A 21,433-nucleotide genomic window follows, 5' to 3' on the forward strand; every position below is an offset into this window, starting at 1 on the left:
ACATTTGGCAAATAAACACAGAGGACCTTCACTTAAATTTGAACTTCAGAGTAACAACAAATAATTTTAGTTTAAGGGTGTCCCAATTCTTCTTTTTAAGAGAGAAAGAGTAAGTAGTGAGTGAGTGGTGGGAGAGGCAGAGGGAGATGGAGTGTGAACGAGAACTTTAAGCAGGCTCCATGCTGGGCATGGAGCCCCATGTGGGGCTTGATCCCATGACCTTAAGATCATGACCTGAGCTGAAATCAAGAGTTGGGTGCTCAACTGATTGAGTCACCCAGGCACCTGAAGTGTGTCCTGATTTTATACTAAAGTGTTATTTGTTGTTTCTCTGAAATTCCGATTTAACTCAGCATCTAGTTATTTTTTTCTGGGAACCCTAATTATAGGAGTGAAGGGGTCATAATCAGGGAGGAGTTGCAGTCAGGGGATTCTTCATCTCCTGGGACTAAAAGTTTACTTGGAAGCTGTGGAACAAGTGGTGTCTCCTGGACAACCAACTCCCTGGGGAACCGGGGGAGACCCACCCTTCTGGGTGCCCCTGGCCTTTCACAAGGTCCCAACCAGAGCACCCGTGGCGCAGCACCCCCTGGTGCCGCCTAAACCGGCTTCTTGGCCTTGTGAAGGCAGCCCATCCTTCCACCTGGCCCAGTCTGGTCTGAGAATGAGGGGGGATGGGTAGCATGGTCAAGGTAACACACAAACACAGGCATGATGTGCAAAAACACAGACATTTTGACTTTAATAAGTTATAAAATCAAGAAGCCAAATTTTTCTATACAGAAAACAAATGTGTCGATGGCTGTGATCAGTAAGATAAAATGCTGTGACTTGAGTTCAGCACCATGTCATGATTCCTGTGGTGGCTGCCTGGCATTTGGGGGGTAGAGTCTTCATGTTCATCTGAGAAAGAGTGCTACTGAGCACCATTTATAGACACCCAACAAACAAACAACCTTGAAATACAAACAAAAGGCTTACACGGGAAATTCCATGGGTTTTCCAAAAGGAGATCAGAGCCATGTTCCCAAGCCCCAGCAGGAGTCTCCCCACTAATGAAGCTTCCTGGAGCTGCAGATGGAGAGGACTTCTGATCTCAACACAGTGTTCCAGGACCTCAGCTAGAAAACCTCCCTGGCCTTCAGGCTTTATTGGCCCCCAGACTCAGGACTGTTGCTAGGCTGGCTGTCCCACTGTCCCGAGCTCAGTGGGGATTAGAAGTCTCTCAGAGTCTAATAAACCCTGTATTCCTTAGAGAAACCTTGGCAGATCGTCTGGTTCTTGAGAACTCTGTGGGAACATGGCCCCAGGCAGTGAGTATCACCTATGGGATGGTGTCCATCTCTCTCCTTCCAGAAGAAGACAGGTAACCCTGGGTATGTCCCACCTGGGGCCTCTCCCTGAAGCCTTCCAGCCCCAAGACATGGAGCCCTGCTCTGCTTGGATCTGGGAATGGAGCGTTCCCATCCTGAGGTCCCCAGGCTGCGTAAACTGAGTAATACTCTCTGGTCAGTCACCCTGAGCTTCCTCTGCATCCCAGGACAGACCCAAGCAAGAACTGCCCTAGTCCTTCAGCCTGTGAATAGCACCAGCTGCCATGGGTTCAACCAATGAGGGAAAGCCAAGGCATCCATTTCCTGATTATAGAGAGACAGGACTGCAAAAGTGCTGTATACCACATCTGTTAAAGAAGTGATACTATGAGAGAGAGCCAAAAATGTTTTCTCCAGTTTGCTTCTTAGGAACCAGCAAGGCCCTCTGAGACACCAGGACAGGTGTGAGTATGTGTGGGACATGGTGGTAGAGGGGAGGGAGGCCGCTGGGCCAGGCAGAGGTGAGGGGAAGCTGGTTATCACCCAGTGGGGAGGTTCAGCATCATCCCATCATCCCAGATAGCATTCTCACTGGTTCCTACACCCTCACTTTGTCCCTTAGATCACATACAGACACACACCCACATGCATGCACGGAGCAGACAAACATACTTAGCACCTCAGACTCCGTATAAAGTAGCCATCATGCTATCACCCTGAACCTCAGTGTTCCCATCCATATGATGGGGAATCACACAGGAAAGAGTTCTCTAGCATCTGGACTGCTGAGAATACAAAGACTCTAGAACTTTCCTAGACATGGAAAGCTTAAGAATTACATGTGAGGCTAGGCCCAGCTAAGCAGCTACAGTGTCCCTGGGTTTTGTAATTTGGGCAAGTTGAAGCTACATGTTCACAAAATATCAATGTAGGGAGAGGTGAAAATTAGGCACCATCCTCCCATCCACCCCCACTCCATTTCTCTCTCATTCACATCTTGCTAACAAAGCACCATTCTGCTGAAAACAGAAGTTGTAAAAGTTTAGAACAGCCAAAGATAAAGCAGAGTCTCCCCACTTCCCACCTGGGCTTCCCATCGGAGGCCAGATATTCCAGTTCCCTGCTAGCACTTCCAAGGCATGGAAGGGGGCTCCACAGGGCTGGACAGGACAGGGCCACACCCACAAGCAAAGCTGGTCTTTAGGAGGCAACCTGAGCCTGCAGAGCCCCATCTCAGAACCCAGAGCCCAGTCACCCTGGTGGCAGCACCCCCTTGCACCGTTCTGGGAGAGTCACCGGCCTTGACCACTCACTGGACTTTGCAGCAGAGTCCATGCCCCCATCATTCTTCCAGTGCACTTGGGGAGGGAGAGCCTCCCTGGGGAGCCCTGGGGCCAACGGAGACATGAGAGAGGCCTGAGGGAGCCCAGGAGTGCACCCTGCTGTCTTCTCCTCATGTAGGAAATGTGGCCCACCATTTAGATCTATCAAGTCTCAGTACCTTCCCAGGAAGGAGTGGACAGCTTCAGTCTGGGCTGAGTCAACATGGGGCATGAGCATCAAATGGGCCAGGTGGCTTTCCTGAAGTCCTACTCCCAAGAGACTGCATCTGGCCAGGCCTGGAGACCACAGGCTGCAGCCTGGTGGCTCTAGAACCCAACAGACCTTCCAGACACCCTGTATTTTGAGTTGAAGTTTGAGGATTGAGGATTTTTGCACACAGAGCTAGACTTCTACTGAAAGCACACTATCTGGCAGTGGGGGCCAGCTCTCCCAGAGGCAGCAGCAGCTGGAGCCAGCAAGCAGCTCTAGTGGGGGACCACACATCCTCACCACCTGCCTGGCCCTTGGAGTCACTGGCATTCATGTTCACCACCTGCACTTCATTGTGCTCATCTTAGTGATGGGCTGATTGGTAAATAAATCACTGTTTCTCCTAGGAGTCCGCATGGGGCTTGGGGCTTGGCTGGGGATTGGTAGGAAATGGCCCGCAGCTCCAGAAGGACTATCACCACCAAGGAAAAGAAGATGGCCAATCACTGCTCAGGAGCTCAGGGCATGTGTCTCCTCTCTCTGGGTTAGCCTCCTGCCCTCCCTCATTCACGGCACTCAAAGAACCTCTCTATTGCTCTCTACCCCAACACCCGGTCCCAGCAAGGGACATGGAACATTCCAGAGCTGGCCAACAAACAGATGTGCTAACCTGCTGCCACATGCTCACAACCATATGCATAGATGTTTATGTCATTCTCCCGTTTTCTCAAAACCTTTTGGAATCAGAAATTTTTCCTTCATCTCCATGATTTGCCATCCCATGGAATATATCTATAAGCAAGGGGGGGAAATGCTATTGATGCTATCTTTCCATTTTATTAGAACTTCCCGAGCATCTCTTTCTTCCTCATCTCATCAATGAGCTCTTGGATCCTCTGGTTTCTGGTCTTTTCATATGGGCTCGGTCGTCGAGGGATCAGGTTGGGTGGCTGGACATCCTCGTCCAGGCCGCTGATTTTGTAGGGCACGTCGACGGCGTTGGTATCTGGGTGATCCTCGGTGCTGTTGGTGTGGGAGGCATTGAGGGGCACCCGTGGGGGCGTGCCTGGCACAGGTTGCACCTCCATGACTAGAGTGGGCACTGGGAGGGTGGGCATGAGCTCTTCAATGTCGTTGAGCTTCCCGGGGGGCAGCTCCACTCCGTCGTCTGCATCAGTGAGGTTGTCGTGCAGGTTACAAGACTTGCAGCACAGCCTGTGGTAGCCTGGGATGGAGCAATAGCGAGACAAGACTTCCATCCTACAGAACATTGACTTGTCGCCTTGGCAGCGGCCCTCTGAAAAAGAAAAGTGGGACAAATAACCAAAGGACAGGGTAAGGGGGACCTGGTGCCCCCCAGAGGAAGCAGGAGGAGGCGTGTGGAAGAGCCCAGAGACGGCACAGCGGCAAGCGAGCTCACACAGAAAGTCCGTGTGGTTCTGATGTCAGCAGGACCCGGGGCACAGAGCTGCCTCACAAGCAGTGTGCAGTGTTCCCTGCCTCCAGGCAGGCCCCCAGGGCTTTCTCAAAGTCTGAGACGAAATCGAGGTGTGTCTGTTCTTAGGGAGTGATTCCAGCTCGTCTTAAAGCACAGGACTCCATCAGATCCCTGTTTGACACCCAAGTGGTAACCCCAGTGAAATTCTGTGGCAGAGTTTGGCCCTACAATAATCTATAAGCAGCAACTATAACCAAACCGAACCTGAAGGAACCAGTGTCTACAACCTGAAAGAACGAATCCCGAAGCCGTGGTCGTGGCCTCACCACGTTCCTCCATGGTGCATTCCCATCCTCACCTGGACGCGTCTCGCTTCCACCTGCCTCCACTTACCCGACAGCCTCGTGTCCTGCCATGGCTGCACCTGCGCCCAACCCTCCACGCTGCGCTCCTGGCCAGCCCCCAAACGGCTCCGTGGTCTGGTGCCTGCACACAGGCCTCCCCTCTCCTTCCCGCCGGCGGGCTAGCCTGCATCGCTCCCCGGAGACCCGGCAGCCCTGCGCGCACAGCTCTCTTCCTCGGGCCCGGCTCCAGCTCTGGCCGCCGCTGTAGCAAAGTGGACCCCTGAAAATTCACATAGGGCTGCTGATGCCCCCAAACTTAACTAATAGCCTAGGCTGCCGGGAAGCCTGACCGATCGCCTACGCCACTGGTTAACGCAGATCCTGTACGGTACGCGTATTACCTCCTGCATTCTTGCCATACAGAAGCCGGACAAGAGAAAAACGTTATAGGGAACCGTAAGGGAGCGCTGTGCCGTGTTCATGGAGAGAACCCCACGTGTAGGCAGGATGGGGCAGTGGCTCAGGGTCATGGCAGTCCCACCCACACAGCCCCCTCTTGCTCTTGCTCTGACTCTCCTCGCTGTCTTCCTCCCATGTCTTCCTCCCTTCCCTGGCCCCCACCACCTCATTCGACAACACAACACAAAAACTGAGATGAGTTATAAGAATTCACTCAACAGGTCATGTGACAGCAGAACAGGGATGTGGGGTCCCTCATAAATCCCCCTCCCCAGCTTCCCTACGGCGTCTCTGCTCAGCCACCCTCTGCCCTCCCCAGCGAGCATCTCCAACCTTCCCTGCACAACTGCTGCCGCGTGCTCCTTTCCCTACCCGTGACCCCATCTCCTACTGAGAGGAAGGAAGGATTCAGGTGGGAAGGGAAGGGAAGGGCAGCCAGGGGTTGAAACCACGTGAGATGCAGTCACTCTGTGCAACACAAGGTGCTGTCTCCACAGAAACTTCCCGCAGGAGCAGATGAGAGCAGGTGCCCTCCCCTCCAGGAGGTTCTGACAGCACCTGCTGCCTGCCCGCTGCTCCAGGCTGTCACCTCCCCTTCCAGGCTGTTGACCTGCTTGGTTGGATACTGACCCCAAACTTCCAGAGCCTCGGGCTCTAGGATACAATGGCCTGCTCAGACAGGCCACTGTGCCCGGTGGTCCCCAGCGTGCCTGAGACTCCACACATCCCATGCAAGCCCAGGGCCTCTGTTGGCGCCACCTATCTCACAGAATGGCCTCTGCAGAGCACAAGCCAAACCGCAGGCACCACCCCGCCCTTCTGTCCATTCACCTCAAGTCCTAGATGCTCCCTGGTATGTCCATGATCCCCTCTCTCTCCCATCTCCATGGGGTTAAGCTCTGCACCGTGATAAGAGCCTCCTTTCTGCTTCCTCAATTCCTTCTCCTTCTTGTCCACTACCCTGCTTTAGTCAGAATGCTATTTTTCAATTGAAGATGTCCTGACTGAAGCCCTGCATTGCCCCTTGTTGTTTGCAGGGTGAGGATCTGGCCCCTTCACATCTCCATCTTCACTCAGGCCTTGGACCCCCTACTTTATACTGTGTTCCCTCTGGCCACGGGGCCTTTGCATATACTATACCCACTCCCTCTCTCTTCCTTCAGTTGCTCTCCTCCTTGAGGCTCAGCTGAAACACATCTTCGGGCAATAATTGCCCACCTACCCTTGGGAGGTCCTCCTATTCCCAGCACTCTATCCCAGTTGGCAAGTTCACACTGTAATTATTAGATAAGGTGTCTATTGCCTGACTGTTTTCTGGCAAGTTCCAAAGGGCAGTATATAGCCTTAAGCTATATTTGGGCACCCCTCAATCCCCAGAGACGAGAACAGTGAATTGGAGAATGCAAATGCATAAATATATAAATATGAAAAAGACACATGTGAATAACTGAGGAAGTTCAAAACAGGGAAATTATGGAGTTTAAAATAGGAACATGACAAGTGAGGACACTCAGAGGCACATACCACCAGAGGTGGACCTAGCTTTGGCTCTGAGCTTCTAAGTGGCCCAAATAAGGAAACATGCCTGAATGCATGAGGTACAGCGTGAAGCGATAAATCAGCTCAGCTATGCAGGAAAAGCTCTGGCCTTCCTAGCCTAGAGACCGAGAAATAGGCTCAAGATGTGGAGGGGAAAATGTGTGTGGCCGTGTGCTAAAGGCCGATTCTGGAAATCAAACAGAAAGATCCTGAGGTGGGGCTTTCAGGGTCTAAAAACTTGTAGAATGTTGTCTCAGAAAAAATCTTCGAGATGCCCAGTATATGATACAGAAGACCCTGGAGTGGTCCTGTCTGAAGCGTGGAGTGCTCAGAGCCCCACCTGCTCCCTTCCGCACTCCCTGGCCCTCCTCCCCTTTCTGGCAGCCTCCAGGTGACTGTGTGAAAACCACTGATCACACCCCTCCAGAGACCCAAGGGCACTTGTGATGACACAAGAAGCAGTGTCTCCCTGCAGGCTTTGACCATTGGGATGGGATGGGGTGGAGGCACGGGCCTCGACAGGACAAGGATGGAGCCTTGCTGGGAGTGGGGTCACCCCTGCTACAGACCAGTGCCCCTCCTGTCCCCTGTGCCTTCTCCTTCATGCAGATAACAGGATCTCTGCGAAACCTCTCCCTGGGGTCGGCCTGCTGTGCCATGTGGGCCAAGTCTGTGCCTCCACCTGGTTTTGTAAAGAAGGTTTGACTGTTACTACCTGGCCCTTTAAGGAAAGTTTGCAGACCGGTGGTCAGGTGCTTGGTGCTGTCCCAGTGCCATGATCAGAGCCTGACACAGAAAGCACTGGACAGATGTCCCTGAACACATGGGCAAGTCAGGAATAAGAGTCCATCTCCCTGCTACAGGCAGGTGACAGCCGGGGGCCAGGCCCTGCGTCCTTTGATCAGTGGCTACATCGCTTTAGGTTTTTAAAAACGAGAATGAATGAACGAATAATTAAGAAAGCCACGGGCCAAGAGCTTGGGTATGCTAACACCAGCCTAGACAAATTTCAAAGTCATCATTCCCAACCACTCTTCAAGACACCAACAATTGGGTATGTTTAAGTTTTTTTGCTGAGTAGAGCCTTCCGAGATGAAGGGAGTTGTACCACCAAGGGCCCCTGATGTGTCCAGAGGCGCCGACTGGTAGAGGATCCCTACACCAAGAGAAAAATTCAGTTTCATAATACGTGACCTTTAGCCACTTCCAGTAGCAATGAACTAGTGAGATCTGCCTTCCGGCAAACAAATCACTGAGAGCAAACCCATTCTCACAAATTGAAGCCATTCGCGGACCGTTCCCACAATCTTGGCTCCAGCCAAATATCAGCCGTGTTCTAACTTTGCCCACTAGTTTCCTCCTTTAAATGAACTCCTTTTTTTAAACTTAAAATTTATTTCAGGGATCCCTGGGTGGCGCAGCGGTTTGGCACCTGCCTTTGGCCCAGGGCGCGATCCTGGAGACCCGGGATCGAATCCCACGTCGGGCTCCCGGTGCATGGAGCCTGCTTCTCCCTCTGCCTATGTCTCTGCCTCTCTCTCTCTCTCTCTCTCTCTCTCTCTCTCTCTCTCTGTGACTATCATAAATAAATAAAAATTTAAAAAAAAATTTAAAAAAATTTATTTCAGAAAAATACTTTACACTACCACCATTCACGGGAAAGTAACGGCAGGCAATAAAGGTGACCCTAACAGAACACAGACAGGTTTTAAGTTGAAGGAAGTTTCATCCCTCGAATGCCAGGGAGACACTCCTGCCTGCACGGCTCCGAGCTGCAGAGAAGCAAGCAAGCAAGTGAGCTTGGGGGAGACCTGGCCCCTTGCCCAGGGAGGCTTCCTCTCGGGGTGCCATGAGGGGTAAAGGGACTAGGGAGGGCTGCTCCTAGGAGCTCAGACCATGTTTATGCACCACCTGAAACCTCCCTGTCTCCCATGCTTCAGGAAACACTGGGATGGAGGAAACTGGGTTCTTTTTTCCCTCAGTCGAGCCTCCTGAAGCATTTGACCCTCCAAAGGTCGTGCCACAGCATAAAGAAGCACAGGACCCCTGTCAGCCCATGCCCTGGTACCCAGTGCCCGGTACCCAGCTGGCCCCAGGTGTTGAGAGCCTGCCTGCAGCTCTGGCCTGGGAGCCCCCTCAGCGGGGATTCCTTCTGGTCCTTCTGGGCAGCGACACTGCGTGGATGCAGCCCTGTCAGGGGATGTTGTTTGGGTCTCCTGTATCCCTTGAGCCGGGATTCCTCTCTGGGACCAGAGCTCGGGACAGGGTGAGCTCAGCCATGCTACCATGACCCTCCCTTGTAGGCTGGCACCTGGGGCCTGGCCCTGTGCCCCAAAGCCCATCTCCATGATGCCAGGTGGCCCCATTTCATCCTTTCTCACGGTCTCCCTCCTCCTTGGCATGGGATCCCCTTTATAGGAATGGGAGGAGAAAAGCTCAGCAGCAAGAAGGGCCCTGTTGGGCCCTGACTCCCTCTCTGGTCCTGACTTGCTGTCAGCCAGGTGAGCAAACACACCAGGCCCCCGTGGCTTCTGAGGTGAGGCCTCAGGAGACATGGGCAGGCACTGCTGAGCACATGCTCACATGAATGCACACACCAGGTCCCCAGAGCCACTGCCGCTTGACCTTCTCCTGACCAGAATCCCCTCCCCAACCTGGACCAGACAGGCACCTCCCCTCCCTGGATAGGTAGCCTAAGGCTGAGAGCAGTGCCAGCAGCCAGGGCAGTGGCCCGATGGTGGCTCAGGGCACAGTGACCAGGACCAGCACTGTCTGTGCTACTGACCCGACATTCCCACTCCACTCATCCCAGAGAGAGGGAGAAGCCCACTCTGGGTCCTGTTCCTTATGGTAAAATCTCCACGTGTGAGGAGAGAACCCAGATGGTCCCACAAGAGGCTTGTTTAGCACAAACAATTCCAAAGTCAAAATCAGGATGAAGTGTCTTCATGGGCTGCTGTCAGATTTTGAAAAATGCCTGGGGAAGGGGAATGTCCCCCAGTGGGGGAGGGGCCTACATATCTACATTGGGCAGCGGGGTGTGGGGAGGTGGTGGGCAGTAGTCACATTTGCAGCAGAAACCCAGTCACTAAGGAGACAGAAGGGACCGGCAGCTGGGCAGCGCCGCCAGCCGCGCAGGTGAAGAGAAGGAGCCAGCAGCATGCCAAACCCGAGCACCCAGTTTCACGGAACTTTTATTGACTTTATTTGTGGGATGCATGACAGGAAGTCTTTCCATTGTTAGTAAGGAGAAAAGGTCATTTCCACAGTCACTTTGGCACACACTAAAGTTGTCTCATAAAAACACTGGAAAAGCGACAACAATGGGAACCTATGTATTACGTCATCAGATGCGTACAAAACGCTAATAAAATATCCCTGATAAACCAAAGTGCATACAGACAGAGAGCACGATGCCCAGGACCGTACCGCACCTTCCCAGAGGCAGAGTCACTTGCGTGGCCTAATCAAAGTTGGAAGTTAACAGTCGTGAGAATTAGTACGGGTGACACATCAAGTATTTACATAACAGTAGTCAGAGCCAGGGAGGAGGTGGCGCGCAGCAAGGTGCTGTTAGCAGGTGGCACGGTGGAGTGGGGCTGCAACAGGGGACACGGGGCACACAGGCCCAGCGTGCTGCCCTCTGTGTAAGGCAGCACCGTTGGTGGGGGCGGGCGGGGAGCGCCCGGGAGGGGGCTCAGCAAACAGTCAGTGCCCACGGGCTGCGGGGCCTCAGAGGGGGTATCCTGTCTGCAGAGCAGAGTGGGCTGGAGCCAGCATGCCCGGGGCTCCCCGCTGCGAGAAGCCTTGGATGAGCCCGATGGCCTCCCCCCACCACCTACCCTGGGCGGTGCTGCCCCGCCTCCCACCTGGATCACACCCGCTCTGAAGCTGGACTTTAGCAGCCGATTCTGTTACCTTTCAACTTTAAGGCATTTTCTACAGTTTTATCTAAGCAAAAAAGCAATAAAAATTGAGGTAATTCTGTAGTTGTTCACACTGGTAGGTGGCCACATCCACTCAGTCTCTCTCTCTCTCAATCTCTCTCTCTCTCTTTCACTCTCTCACCTCTATGGATGGGGTCATGTGCGCACAATGAGAAAAGGCCATTGGAGCTAATGGACAAGAGAGTGGAGGTGGTGCTGTGTCCCAATGTCCCACTGGAGGGACACATCCTCTGCTGCCTCCATCTGACCCGAGCTCCCAAGGGGACGCGGCACGGAGGGTGGGAGTGGGGGCCAAGGGCTGTGGAACTTGGATGCAAAGGCCAAGGGAAGCAGGCCACAGTCACACAAGTCAGGAAGACGCACTCAGCACAGAGTCAGCAGCAGGAGCAACAGCAGGGGCGGTTGGGGAACCCCTGATGCCCGCCCCCCAGAATCTGCATGCCCCAGACCCCCTCTGGCCTCGCCTCACTACCGGGCAGCAGGCAGCGTTTGAAAGGGGATGGGCGGGTTCCCCCTTGACTTCTGACCTGAAGCTCCAGCTTGGAGGGATGTGGCCCCAAGAAGTGGTCACATCTGCACTCTGGCCTCTGACCCCTCCAGCACCAAGACAGATCTTTGCCCCTTTACACGCCATCACCAACCAGGTCCCGGCCCCCCATGAGAGGCTGGTGCCCCGGGGCCATGCCTCCGCGAGGTGGGCCCTCCCAGCCCAGCGGCGGGTAGGAGCCAAAGGAGACAGCCGAGCACAGCGGCCCAGGAGAAATCAGATTCAACCGAGAGAGTGCTCAGGAAGAGTCAGGGAAGTTTTCCACAGAAAGAGAGGAGGGAAGCCCATGGCAAGCTCCACAGAGCGCAGGGCATGCACTGGAGGGCAGAGGCAGAGTTATAAACGGGCCGGTTACTTGACGAGGTCTTCTGGACTGGCAAGTCGGGGTCCGGTCGGGACAGCCACTGAACCACGTAGCTCTTCTTGGAAGGATCAGAGATGTTTCCTAGAGGGGAGAGGTGGGGCTGTGGCTGCTGAGGCCCCACTCTGGGGCCACCACCTCCAGCATCCCAGGGCAACAGGAGGGCTCTGACTCCCCAGCGTGGCATTCGAGGACCCTTGGGACAGACAGGCCCCAGCGGCCCAGTACAGGGCCACCTCCTGCCCTCCCCCACTGCCATGCCTCCTGGGTCCTGGCTACTAACTAGTCAGTATGAGGCCCTGCCACGCCTCCTCATCTTTGCACTATTCCCAGCACTCCCCACTCCCTGCTCCCCAGGAACATGGGGAGCAAGTACATCTTGGATCTATCCCCCTGCCTGGCTGGGTGGGCACATCTGACCTCCCTGAACAACATCCTCCACAGTAGATGGAACTCAGGGTGGGGTCTACAATGCAGAGTATCCCAGAATCCTAGAGTGGGATTTCCTGGGACCCAGAGTGAAGCACGTCTGACCCTTGGCAAGGTGTCTGCATGCAGACGGTGTTCTAGCTGTACTCTTCAGAGGGCACGAGGCCCTCCCTGCTCGCATGGGCACCCCTATACATACAGGCACCCCCTGCCTCCATGGGCACCCCTATACATAAGGCACCCCTTGCCTCCGTGGGCACCCCTATACATAAGGCACCCCCTACCTCCATGGGCACCCCTATACATACAGGCACCCTCTGCTTCCATGGGCACCCCTATCATACAGGCACCTTTTGCTTCCATGTGCACCCCTAATACATACAGGCACCCCTTGCTTGCATGGGCACCCCCAACTCACAAGGCACCCCCTGCTTCCTTGGGCACCCCCATTCACAAGGAACCCCCTACTTGCATGGGCCTGGGCACCCCATCTGGCTGAGCACCACCGTGTGGTCACTATGAACCTGCTTCTGTCTCCCAGATCCACGGTGAGCAGTCTGGAAGGCAGTCATGGCTGAGTTCCTTCTATTATTGACTAGAAAAGGTCCCAACCCTTGGCTTCTCTTTCCAGTTCACAGATGCTAGGTCTGGCCAGTTGTGGGGAGAGCTGCCTTTGCCCAACCCAACCCCCCTCGCCCTGCGCTCACTGTACACTGGGAGTGGGGGTAGCAGATGGCTTACGGGGACAGGGGCCCGGCCTGCAGATCCTGGCTGTCTCAGGCCGCTCCTCCCGGCAGATCCCGAAGCTGTCATCCGCCGTTCGGCAGAGCACTGGCCGCTCCTGGGTGCCATTGCCACAGGTCACCGAGCACTACAGGTGGAGAGTCACCAGTCAGGGCCCGCCTCCCGTGGTCAGCTGGGACTGAAAGAGCTCCCCACACATGTGACCCTATAATACGTGGAAGGCGGTGAGGGGCAGAGGGAAGTGTACGTGTTAGAGGCCTGTCCTGCCTTGCCCAGCCTCAAGTGGCCACCTCGATCTCCTGAGGCTCTAAAGAGGGATGCACATGTCTATCTCTTTGAGTTCCTATGACTTAGAGCAAATGTATAGGGCCTGACATTTCCAGGTTCTCAGTGGGCATCTCCCTTCTCTGGCCGAAGGAAGCCCACCTGGGGCCCAGGAAAACCTGCTGTGCCCTGGGGGCCACTGGGAAAGCTCTGACTGAGTCCAGGAGGTCTTGGCAGAGGACCCCTGGACACAAGGCCTCATTTGCCCCTTCAACCTGGTGCCCTCTCTGCCTCACGGCATGGGGACAGGCCCAGAGCTGTCACACCCACACTCCTGGCTTGGCTCATGGCTCAGCACAGCCCCGCCAGGAGAATATCCAAGTCCTCACCTTATATATCGCAGAAAAGGATTACCTCAGCAGACCTGGGCTGCTCAAACCCCACATAGTCCCAAGGAAGGCCTGCTTTCAGGACCAGTGTGGGGGAAGCTCCTGGGGATCAAGCTCATGGAATGTTCTGTTGGGGAGAGTGTGTCTGCACACCTGAGGCCTCGAGTCACCCTGCACCAGCCTGTCCAGGCAGCTTATACCAACAGTGTGATTGACGGTGAGTACCTGCTTCAGTCACTAGTGTCCAGCACACACGGAAGACCCTGGACCCCCGGCTCACATGGGCTTCTCGGGTTGGCAGTATTTCGTGTATGTCCTCTCACACTGTTGCTGAATCAAGTGTATTCCTGGGAACCCACCGGGAGGGGAAGCTTGTGCCTGGCTTCCTCTGGGCTTTACCATGCACTTTCCCCCTTTGCTGATTCTACTCTGTGCTTTCATTGAAATACACTGTAATTGTGAGTACAAGGACTTCCAGGGAATCAATGAGCCTGAGGCTGGCCTTGGGGACCTCAACCCCAAGCTATCCAGTCAGTGATCATGTCACCTCAGCCCTGCCCCCTGGACTGTTCCTCCAGCCCTCACTATTCTTCCCAGGCCAAGTACAAGCCTTCCGTTGCTTGTATTCCCTCCTGTCAGCCTAGCTGGCCTTCCAGACCACCCCTCTGCCCTCAGGGATGACAGCCCAGGCTGCCTTCGATTTCCTAGGACTCCAGGCTTCTGTAGCAAACGGCAGCCTCTGCCCTGCAGAATAAAGACAGGTTCCATTTGGTTTCTCAAGGGAATACTGACTGTGGCCTGACCCACAGGACGTGGCCTGGGCTAGGAACTGCATCCAGACCAAGGTGGAATGCCCTGACCACCTTGGTCCCACACCAGCTTGGTTTAGAGGCTGAGGGCATGAGGCTAGGGAGTCAGGGGGCCCACTTACCTGGGACCAGGATCCAGCCCGCCACCGACCAGGGCAGAGCTCACGATTGCAGGCCCGGCGGCCCTCGGGCCGGGCGTCATTGCAGTGCTTGGTGTGCACGGAGCGGGTGGTATTGTTGTGCAGTGGCTGCACGCAGCGCACAGAGCGAGCCTGCGTGCCTGTCCGCCCACAGCTCTGACTGCAAGGCTCCCATTCACCTGTGACCCACCTGTGGGGGCAGAGTGACAGGTCAGTCACTCTGGAGAGCCAGCCTGGCTGTGGCCCAGGCATACAGTGAGAAAGCAGCCTGCTTCTCCAGGACCTCTTTCCCTAGTGTCATGAAGACATCCTAGTGCCTGGCTTTGCCTCTGTCCAAGGTCTGCAGGTGACAGTTCCACTTCTTGGAGACCCTGGGGGATGGGGGAGGGACATGGAGAGCCCAGGATGTCTGTCCCCTCTCAGGCTTGTGGCTCTGCCTCTAGCCCTCAGCTGCTACTGCTGTCACAAAACTTTCAAGGCAGCAGTGTGGACTGCCTCGGTGCCCATCCTCATTCAGACCCCATGTGCTTACTTACACCTCAGGGCCCTGGGCCCTGAAATGAAGCCCTGCCAAACCTCCTGGGCTGGAGGGGTCAAGGCTGTGGCTGTCACTACAAGTGGCCTGGGAAACACTGACCATGGGGCCAGAAACAGGCTCAGTACCCTCTGAGCCCCAGCGTTCCCATCTGGGCGTTACCACGTGCCATCATTTCTGAGATGCATGTGGCTGTTTCAATACACCACACAGCCTGTAGGATCTTAGACTCCATGAAATGTGGGGAGGGACAAAGAACCCGCCCAACATCTCAGGGGCCATGAGGCCCGGAGCCGCTCTGGGCCTAGATCTGCAACTCCCTCCACAGGAGCCCCAGGGGTCTGCCTTTCCCCGTCTTGTGGGACCCTGGGCTGGGGCAGCCCCAGGCACTCACACAGGCTGGGAGCACTCCTGTGGGTTGCAAGCCCGGCGGATGGCTTTGGGCTTGGTGAGGGCGTCGCAGAAGCCTCGATGCACCATCTTGTGGTCCAGCCTCCGGCGGCAACCATACTTGGTGAACTGGGAGCCTGAAGACGAGAGCTCGAGGGGGCTCATGGGGCACTGCGGTCCCTCTGGGGGCAGAGGGCCTGGAGAGGTGGCTCCACGGGCAGCTTCAGCCCCTGGCTCCCCATCCTTCCAAAGGGATGGCCGGGGCGGGGGGGGGGGCAGTGTGCCAGGGCCAGGCCTTGGAGATGTCCAGCCCAGCACCCACCCAGCACTCCAGGCCCAGCTAGGTGGGAGGCCAAGGAGAGTGGCCACCTTGTTCCCTGGCCCCTCAGCTGGCTTCTTGGGTCAGGGAAGAGTGGCTTCCATCACTCAGTGATGTGCTCTACCTTGAATTAGCCTGCCCCAAGGCCCTGGAATGAGCCAGGAGGTGGCTTAGCACAAAAACATGGCCTGCAAGGCTCCTCCCACCACAGGCTGTCCTTAGTTGGGGGTGATTTTGACATCCGGCAATATGTGGGATGTTTAGTTGTCATGACTCGGGTTGGGGCAGGGGGTGCTACTTGCATGTAGCAGATAGAGGCCAGGGATGTTGCTCAATATCCTTCCATGCATGGGACAGTCCCCATGAGAATTAGAGAGAGAATTAAGGAGTCCAGTATATGAACAACCCCAATGTCTCAAAACCCCAGGCTTGGGATGCCTGGGTGGCTCAGTGGTTGAGCATCTGCCTTTGGCTCAGGGCATGATCCTGGGGTCCTGGGTTCGAGTCCCACATTGGGCACCCTGCATGGAGTCTGCTTCTGCCTCTGCCTGTGTCTCTGGCTCTCTCTCTCTCATGAATGAATAAAATGTTTTTTAAAAAATCCAAACCCCAGGCCAGTGAGCAAGACATGAGAGAATGTGGCTGGATAGCCTGGTCTAATCTGGGAATCTACAGATGTCCTAGGAAGCAGAGAATGGAGGGATGCTGGTTTAGTGGGAAAGCAGTAGAGTGGCTCCCAAGGAGGAGACAGCCTGTGCAAAGGCCCTGGGGACGTCTGGAAAAGCACCTAATGCCAGTGTGGCCAGGGCCTGGTGGGCAAGGGGTGGGGGCAGCAGTGCAGTGGGAGAAGTTAGCAAGCTGCCTAGGCCACAGAGGCCAGGAGGAGACTCTTGTTTTTATCACAGGAGTAGAGGGAGCTGCTAAAACTATGACACCAGGAAAAGATGCCAGGAAGAGACCTTTAAGGGGTCACTCTGGAGGTGACAATGGACACAAAACCTCCCCAGCTGGGGAGCTAGGCTGGTGCCAGGACTGGGAAGACAGAACAGCAGATAGGTCCAAGAGATACACAGAAGGGACAGTCAGTTAGACATGCTGCTGAAATCCAGAGGGCCAGGGAGGCTCAAGGGAAGGCTGGGGGTGCCATCTGCCCAGGTAGGAGCGCTGCAGAAGAAGTTGTCCACCTGCCTAGGTCATGGGATGGGTCTCCTCCACTGAGAGGAGCTCCTTAGCAAGCTCCTCTCTGTCTCCTAGGTGTGGGGGCCCCCATGGCATCTGAGGGAGGTCTGTCCTGCCTCTTATCTCCTCCAGCCCCCCAGGAGTAGTGACCATGTGGGGCGGACCAGAGCCTGTCTGTCTGTATGTCCCACCCAACTGTAGACTCTGTGAGGTCCAGGGCAGGTGGGATACCTCTGCACAAAGCACGGCCTCAGGAGGGTTGGGGAAGCCTTTCTAAATGAGCATGGGAGGGACCTCCACAGACGGGGCCCGAGCACGGCCCGAGTCTCCCCATGCCTGCCTCAGGAGGCTGTGGAAATGCACCCAAGCCATCCTCACACCAGCCCTCTGCCAGGCCAGCCCCTCCCTCCTGCTCTGACGCAGGTCCATGCTGTACATGCAAGCCCCACCTGCCCTTCTGGCAGCCTCTGGCCTGCTGCCCTGAGCACCCCTTTCCTGCCCACCCTCTGTCCCCCACCAGTGGGTCACTGACTCGGCCTCCTGCCCATGGGGCCAGTCTGCTCACACCTGGCACATCCCACAGGCCAGGCAGTCAGCAGGGCACCATGGGCTCAGGAATCCCTTTGCTCAGAAGACTCCTCTAGCTCAGCCCCGACCACCTCTGGGGCCCCAACCGTAAGAAGACCTCTCACCTCCACCGCAGGGCTTGGAGCAGGGAGTCCACTTCTTCAGGGCCCACTCATAGGCTACAGAGTCGTCTTCCAGGACATTGTTGCCGTCCACGTTGAGCGAGTCCTCGTGGATCATATACTTGTATGTCAGCGAGATCCGGGCATCTCCCTGTGGGATGACCTGTGCCCGGAGACGGCTGTGAAGGTGTCTGCCCCACCCTCCATCCTTCCTTAGCAGTCGGTTTAGAAATATACCCCGGGAGGTGCCTGGGTGGCTCAGGGGTTGAGTGTCTGCCTTTGGCTCAGGTCGTGATCCTGGGGTCCTGGGATCAAGTCCAGGATCAAGTCCTGCATTGGGCTCCTCGTGGGGAGCCTGCTTCTCCCTCTGCCTCTGTCTCTGTCCCTCTCTCTCTGTGTCTCTCATGAATAAATAAATAAAATCTTTTTTAAAAAAGGAAACATACCCGGGGCACACATACTGCTAGCTCTCTTTCTTTGCCATAGTTATGTTCTAGAAAGGGCCTGAAAAATCTGGATTCACCAGTACGGCACCATGGCTCTCAGGGAATGTGGGGCGAGGGTCCTGTGAGCCTCTAGTCAGAATACTTTCATCAACTGTCAATACATAATCTTATTTTACATGTGTTTCTGTTTCGAGCCCCGTTGTTCATACTGCTGAGTCGTTAACACTGACCCCTCCGGCCCGCGTGCTCTAACTCTGGCCTGCATGAAGCTCATCTAGTGTGTGTACTTCTCTGCCCAGCACAACATACGACCTCTTGTGCTCAGGAACACCCAACAGCACCCAGCACTCCACTTGGGGTCATTCCAAACAGCAAACCCATCCCCCCAAACGGCATAAAAATGTGAAAAGTGTGGCCCCTCACGTACTGGGAGAAGGACCCTCGTTTACGGCACGGGACTAGAACAGAAGCAGAGTGTTCCAACCCGGGGGGGGGGGGGGACATGCCCATCGGATGAATCAAATCTCTCACTGCTCTGCAGTGTCTGTGAATGGCCGTGGAAACACCGCCAGTTCTGACCAGTGATTACAAATTCACTTCAGCAAGGAGGTAAATTGCAGGCCGGGACAGAAACAGCAGGCCCTGAGGCCGATGGCATCGGCCTGGGGGTGAGAAGGCCCCGATGAAACAGGCTTGCCCCATGGGACACGCCCTGGGCTCAGGTGCCTGAACCTAACCAGGGGCACTCGCCTTCACGGAGGAGCTAAAGGCCCCTGAGCCTCCTCTGTAGTGTTTTAAATGTTTCACAGATAGGGGCACCTGGGTGGCTCAGATGGTTGAGCGTCTGCCTTCATCATGCCAGGTCATGACTCCTGATAGAGCCCCACGTTGGGCTCCCTGATCAGCAGAGAGTCTGGTGCTCTTTCTCCTCCCTCAGCTCATCCTCTCTCTGTCTCTCTCAAATGAATAAAAATCTTAAGAAAATTTATTTTTCACAAATAAAACATACTACTTATGCAACTGAAATTAACTTTCAAAAAGCGATTAGAAAACCCAGCCCCAGGGGCACCTGGCTGGCTCAGTCAGTAGAGCTGGCGACTCTTGATCTCAGGGTTCTGAGTTCAAGCCCCGCATTGGGTTTAGAAATTAGTTAAAAATAAGATCTTAATAAAAATAAGAAAACAAAATGAGGCCCCTTCTGAATTCTCATCACCAGGAGTGGTCCTGGACTCAGGAGAGCTGGGGGTTAATCATACTTAGGGACAAAGTCCAGTATGACCTGGGTCTGGGAGTCTAACCTCCGGAACCCTGTCAGTCACTCCTGGGGCAGTGCAGGATTTGGATGAGATGCCCGTGAGCAGACATGATGAAAGTGGCCGAAAATGTCATCTGGAGGGGAAACTGAAACCCTCAGAGGGGAGAGTCTGATTGAGGTCCCCCGGGGCCCAGAGACTCCGTGTCTGACACCGATGGAGACCCTCCGTCCAAAAGGCAGGCCAGGGGCCTGTTCAGAGAACGGCCTGACGGATGTAGGGAGGCCCAGGGTTCCCAAGAACCTGGAGGATCTCTTCCCCAGTGGCTGCTTGCCCTTCTGGGCAGCCAGGAGGTACCAGGCCTGGTCCCTGCCTCCACTTACCAGAACGGTGATGGTGCCATGAAGTGGGCCCATGGTCTGCAGGGTCTCTCGGCCATCCTCATCCCTGTACTCCCACTCCACACCCATTGCAATGAAGGACTTGGAATTAGGATCCACATCATTCTCTTCGTTTAAAATGAACTTGCCCGTCTCCAGGTTCTTGACGGCTAAGAATAGCAGAAGACAGCCACCCCTACCACAGTCACTTGGGTGCAGAAGCCTGGCATGTTAGGGAGAGGCTGGCAGGTCCACAGGTCTGGACTGGTGAGGGGGTTGTGAGGAACAGATTCCCCCTGTCTGTCCCAGCCGCCCTCTGCTAGGGGCCCATCCATGCCAATGACGGCACAGATCACCGTAGGAGCCAGTCTCACCCTCTGCTGCTCAGCTGGAACTATACTGCCCAGGGCCCTTTCCTCGATCTGCCCCCACAGACCCTGGGCCATCTCCCTACAGTCTACTTGGAGTCATCAGCAGGCACTTAGAGCCAATGACCCCCACACTGCACCCCAGCCTCCTGGGTGCAGGCCATCTGCTGGACATTGGGACTCAGGGCTGGAGTGAGGCTTCCCGCCATGGGGTGAGCATACGTCCAGTTAAAAATTAGGGTCTCCTCACCCCAACCTGGAGGCCCATCAGTTCCCCACATATCCTCAGAGGCCTGGCTTGACCAGGGGCTCTCATGGGCCACAGGGAATAGCCCTGGATAAGCAGGTATCTAGGAGCCAAGAATCAAGAAGCTGGTCAGGAAGCCTCCTGCTTCCCACAGTGTGGAAGGCAGCTACTGTGGGTGCTGCTGGACGATTTTAGGAGGGCCCCAGATGGGGCTCACAGAATATGGAAATTGCTCCCTGCACGGGCCTCCTGTAATTCTCTGCCCCACAGAGAAAGCCTCAGCAGGGGCCGCCAGACCCTCAACTGGTCACCAACCCTGCCTCCTCTTATGCAGAGATCAGGCCTCGGACCTGGAGCCTTCAGCAGGAAACTTTAGATCCAAGTGTCTTTCCCTTTAGGAATCAACTTTTACATTTACTTTCCATTTAAGGCAAGTGGTACTGGCTTTGCATTTTGGGTAGCAGTATAAAGTTTCCTCTTAAAATAGGGAAGAGCTGTGTGTTGGTGGGGGTGCCAGACAGTGGCACTTTGGGAGTCCCAGACCCAGCCCGGTCGCCAGGGCACAAGGAGGAAGGTGGGGCCCAAACTGGGAGAAGAGCCTTGTCTGGGATCTCCGTAGTGACCCCCCCCCCAGCCCGCATCACTTTGGACTTCAGCCCATGACTATCCAGGAGGGAGGGCCCAAGTGCTTGCGGGAGGTGGGGGCGAGGATGGGTGAAGGCCTCCCGGGGTCCTGCAGTCTCGGAGAGCACAGTCCCACAGGCAGGCAGGGGCCACCGCATGGGAGGATGTTCACTAAGAACATCCACATTTGCAAGAGATTCCAGAAATCTATATTCCAGGAAGAATCTCTTGAATTTAAAACTAAACCAATTTGGAAATATGCAAATACAGTCTGTGACCAACCACAGGCCAGCCCAGGTGCCTTCTCGGTGAGTAGGCTGCTGTCCAGGACTCTGCCTGCCTTCCAGTGGTTAGAGGGGCCTTCCTCCTTGGCCCTGAGATGGGGGACGGGGAGGCAGTCACCAGTCTGTGGGCTGGGAGTATGGCAAGCTTTACACACATGTCCCTCCACACTGCTCCCAGAGCAGCCCTCTGACCCCAGCGGCCCCTGACCTCTCCATCAGGATGTGAACCCAGGAAAGACCCTCCAGGTGGGCTGAGCCAGGGACGGGGTGGTGCAGCTGCGCCTGTGCCTCCCAGCCTGACCTCCGACTCCTGGGCTCTGCCGCCATCCCTGGAACTGCTGAGCTTCAGAGACTCACCCAGGTGGTGGCTGGTGCTGTCTGCCTCCTGGATAAGCAGGTGTCTGGCTCCTGCTGGGATCTCAAACATCTTGATGTAACCTTTGTTGGGATGTGGGGAGACAAA

The 21,433-nt window shown here is 55.4% G+C and overlaps 1 protein-coding gene across 1 annotated transcript in view; it reads right to left on the reverse strand.

Moving 5' to 3' along the window:
* Positions 1–712: 712 nt before the first annotated feature.
* ADAMTS2 (ADAM metallopeptidase with thrombospondin type 1 motif 2) overlaps positions 713–21,433 on the reverse strand; it is a 219,512-nt gene continuing 198,791 nt past the window's right edge. The window contains exons 15-22 of the mRNA XM_055302102.1: positions 21,328–21,408; positions 19,451–19,617; positions 17,372–17,531; positions 15,186–15,318; positions 14,239–14,446; positions 12,652–12,781; positions 11,476–11,565; positions 713–4,143 (exon numbers count right to left, since the gene is read on the reverse strand). Coding sequence (XP_055158077.1) covers positions 3,686–4,143; positions 11,476–11,565; positions 12,652–12,781; positions 14,239–14,446; positions 15,186–15,318; positions 17,372–17,531; positions 19,451–19,617; positions 21,328–21,408 — 1,427 coding nt within the window. The 3' untranslated portion in view covers positions 713–3,685. The remainder of the gene's footprint in view (positions 4,144–11,475; positions 11,566–12,651; positions 12,782–14,238; positions 14,447–15,185; positions 15,319–17,371; positions 17,532–19,450; positions 19,618–21,327; positions 21,409–21,433) is intronic.

This window comes from Nyctereutes procyonoides, unplaced genomic scaffold (genome assembly GCF_905146905.1).
Source record: "Nyctereutes procyonoides isolate TBG_1078 unplaced genomic scaffold, NYPRO_anot_genome, whole genome shotgun sequence".
NCBI classification, from domain to species: Eukaryota; Metazoa; Chordata; class Mammalia; order Carnivora; family Canidae; genus Nyctereutes; species Nyctereutes procyonoides.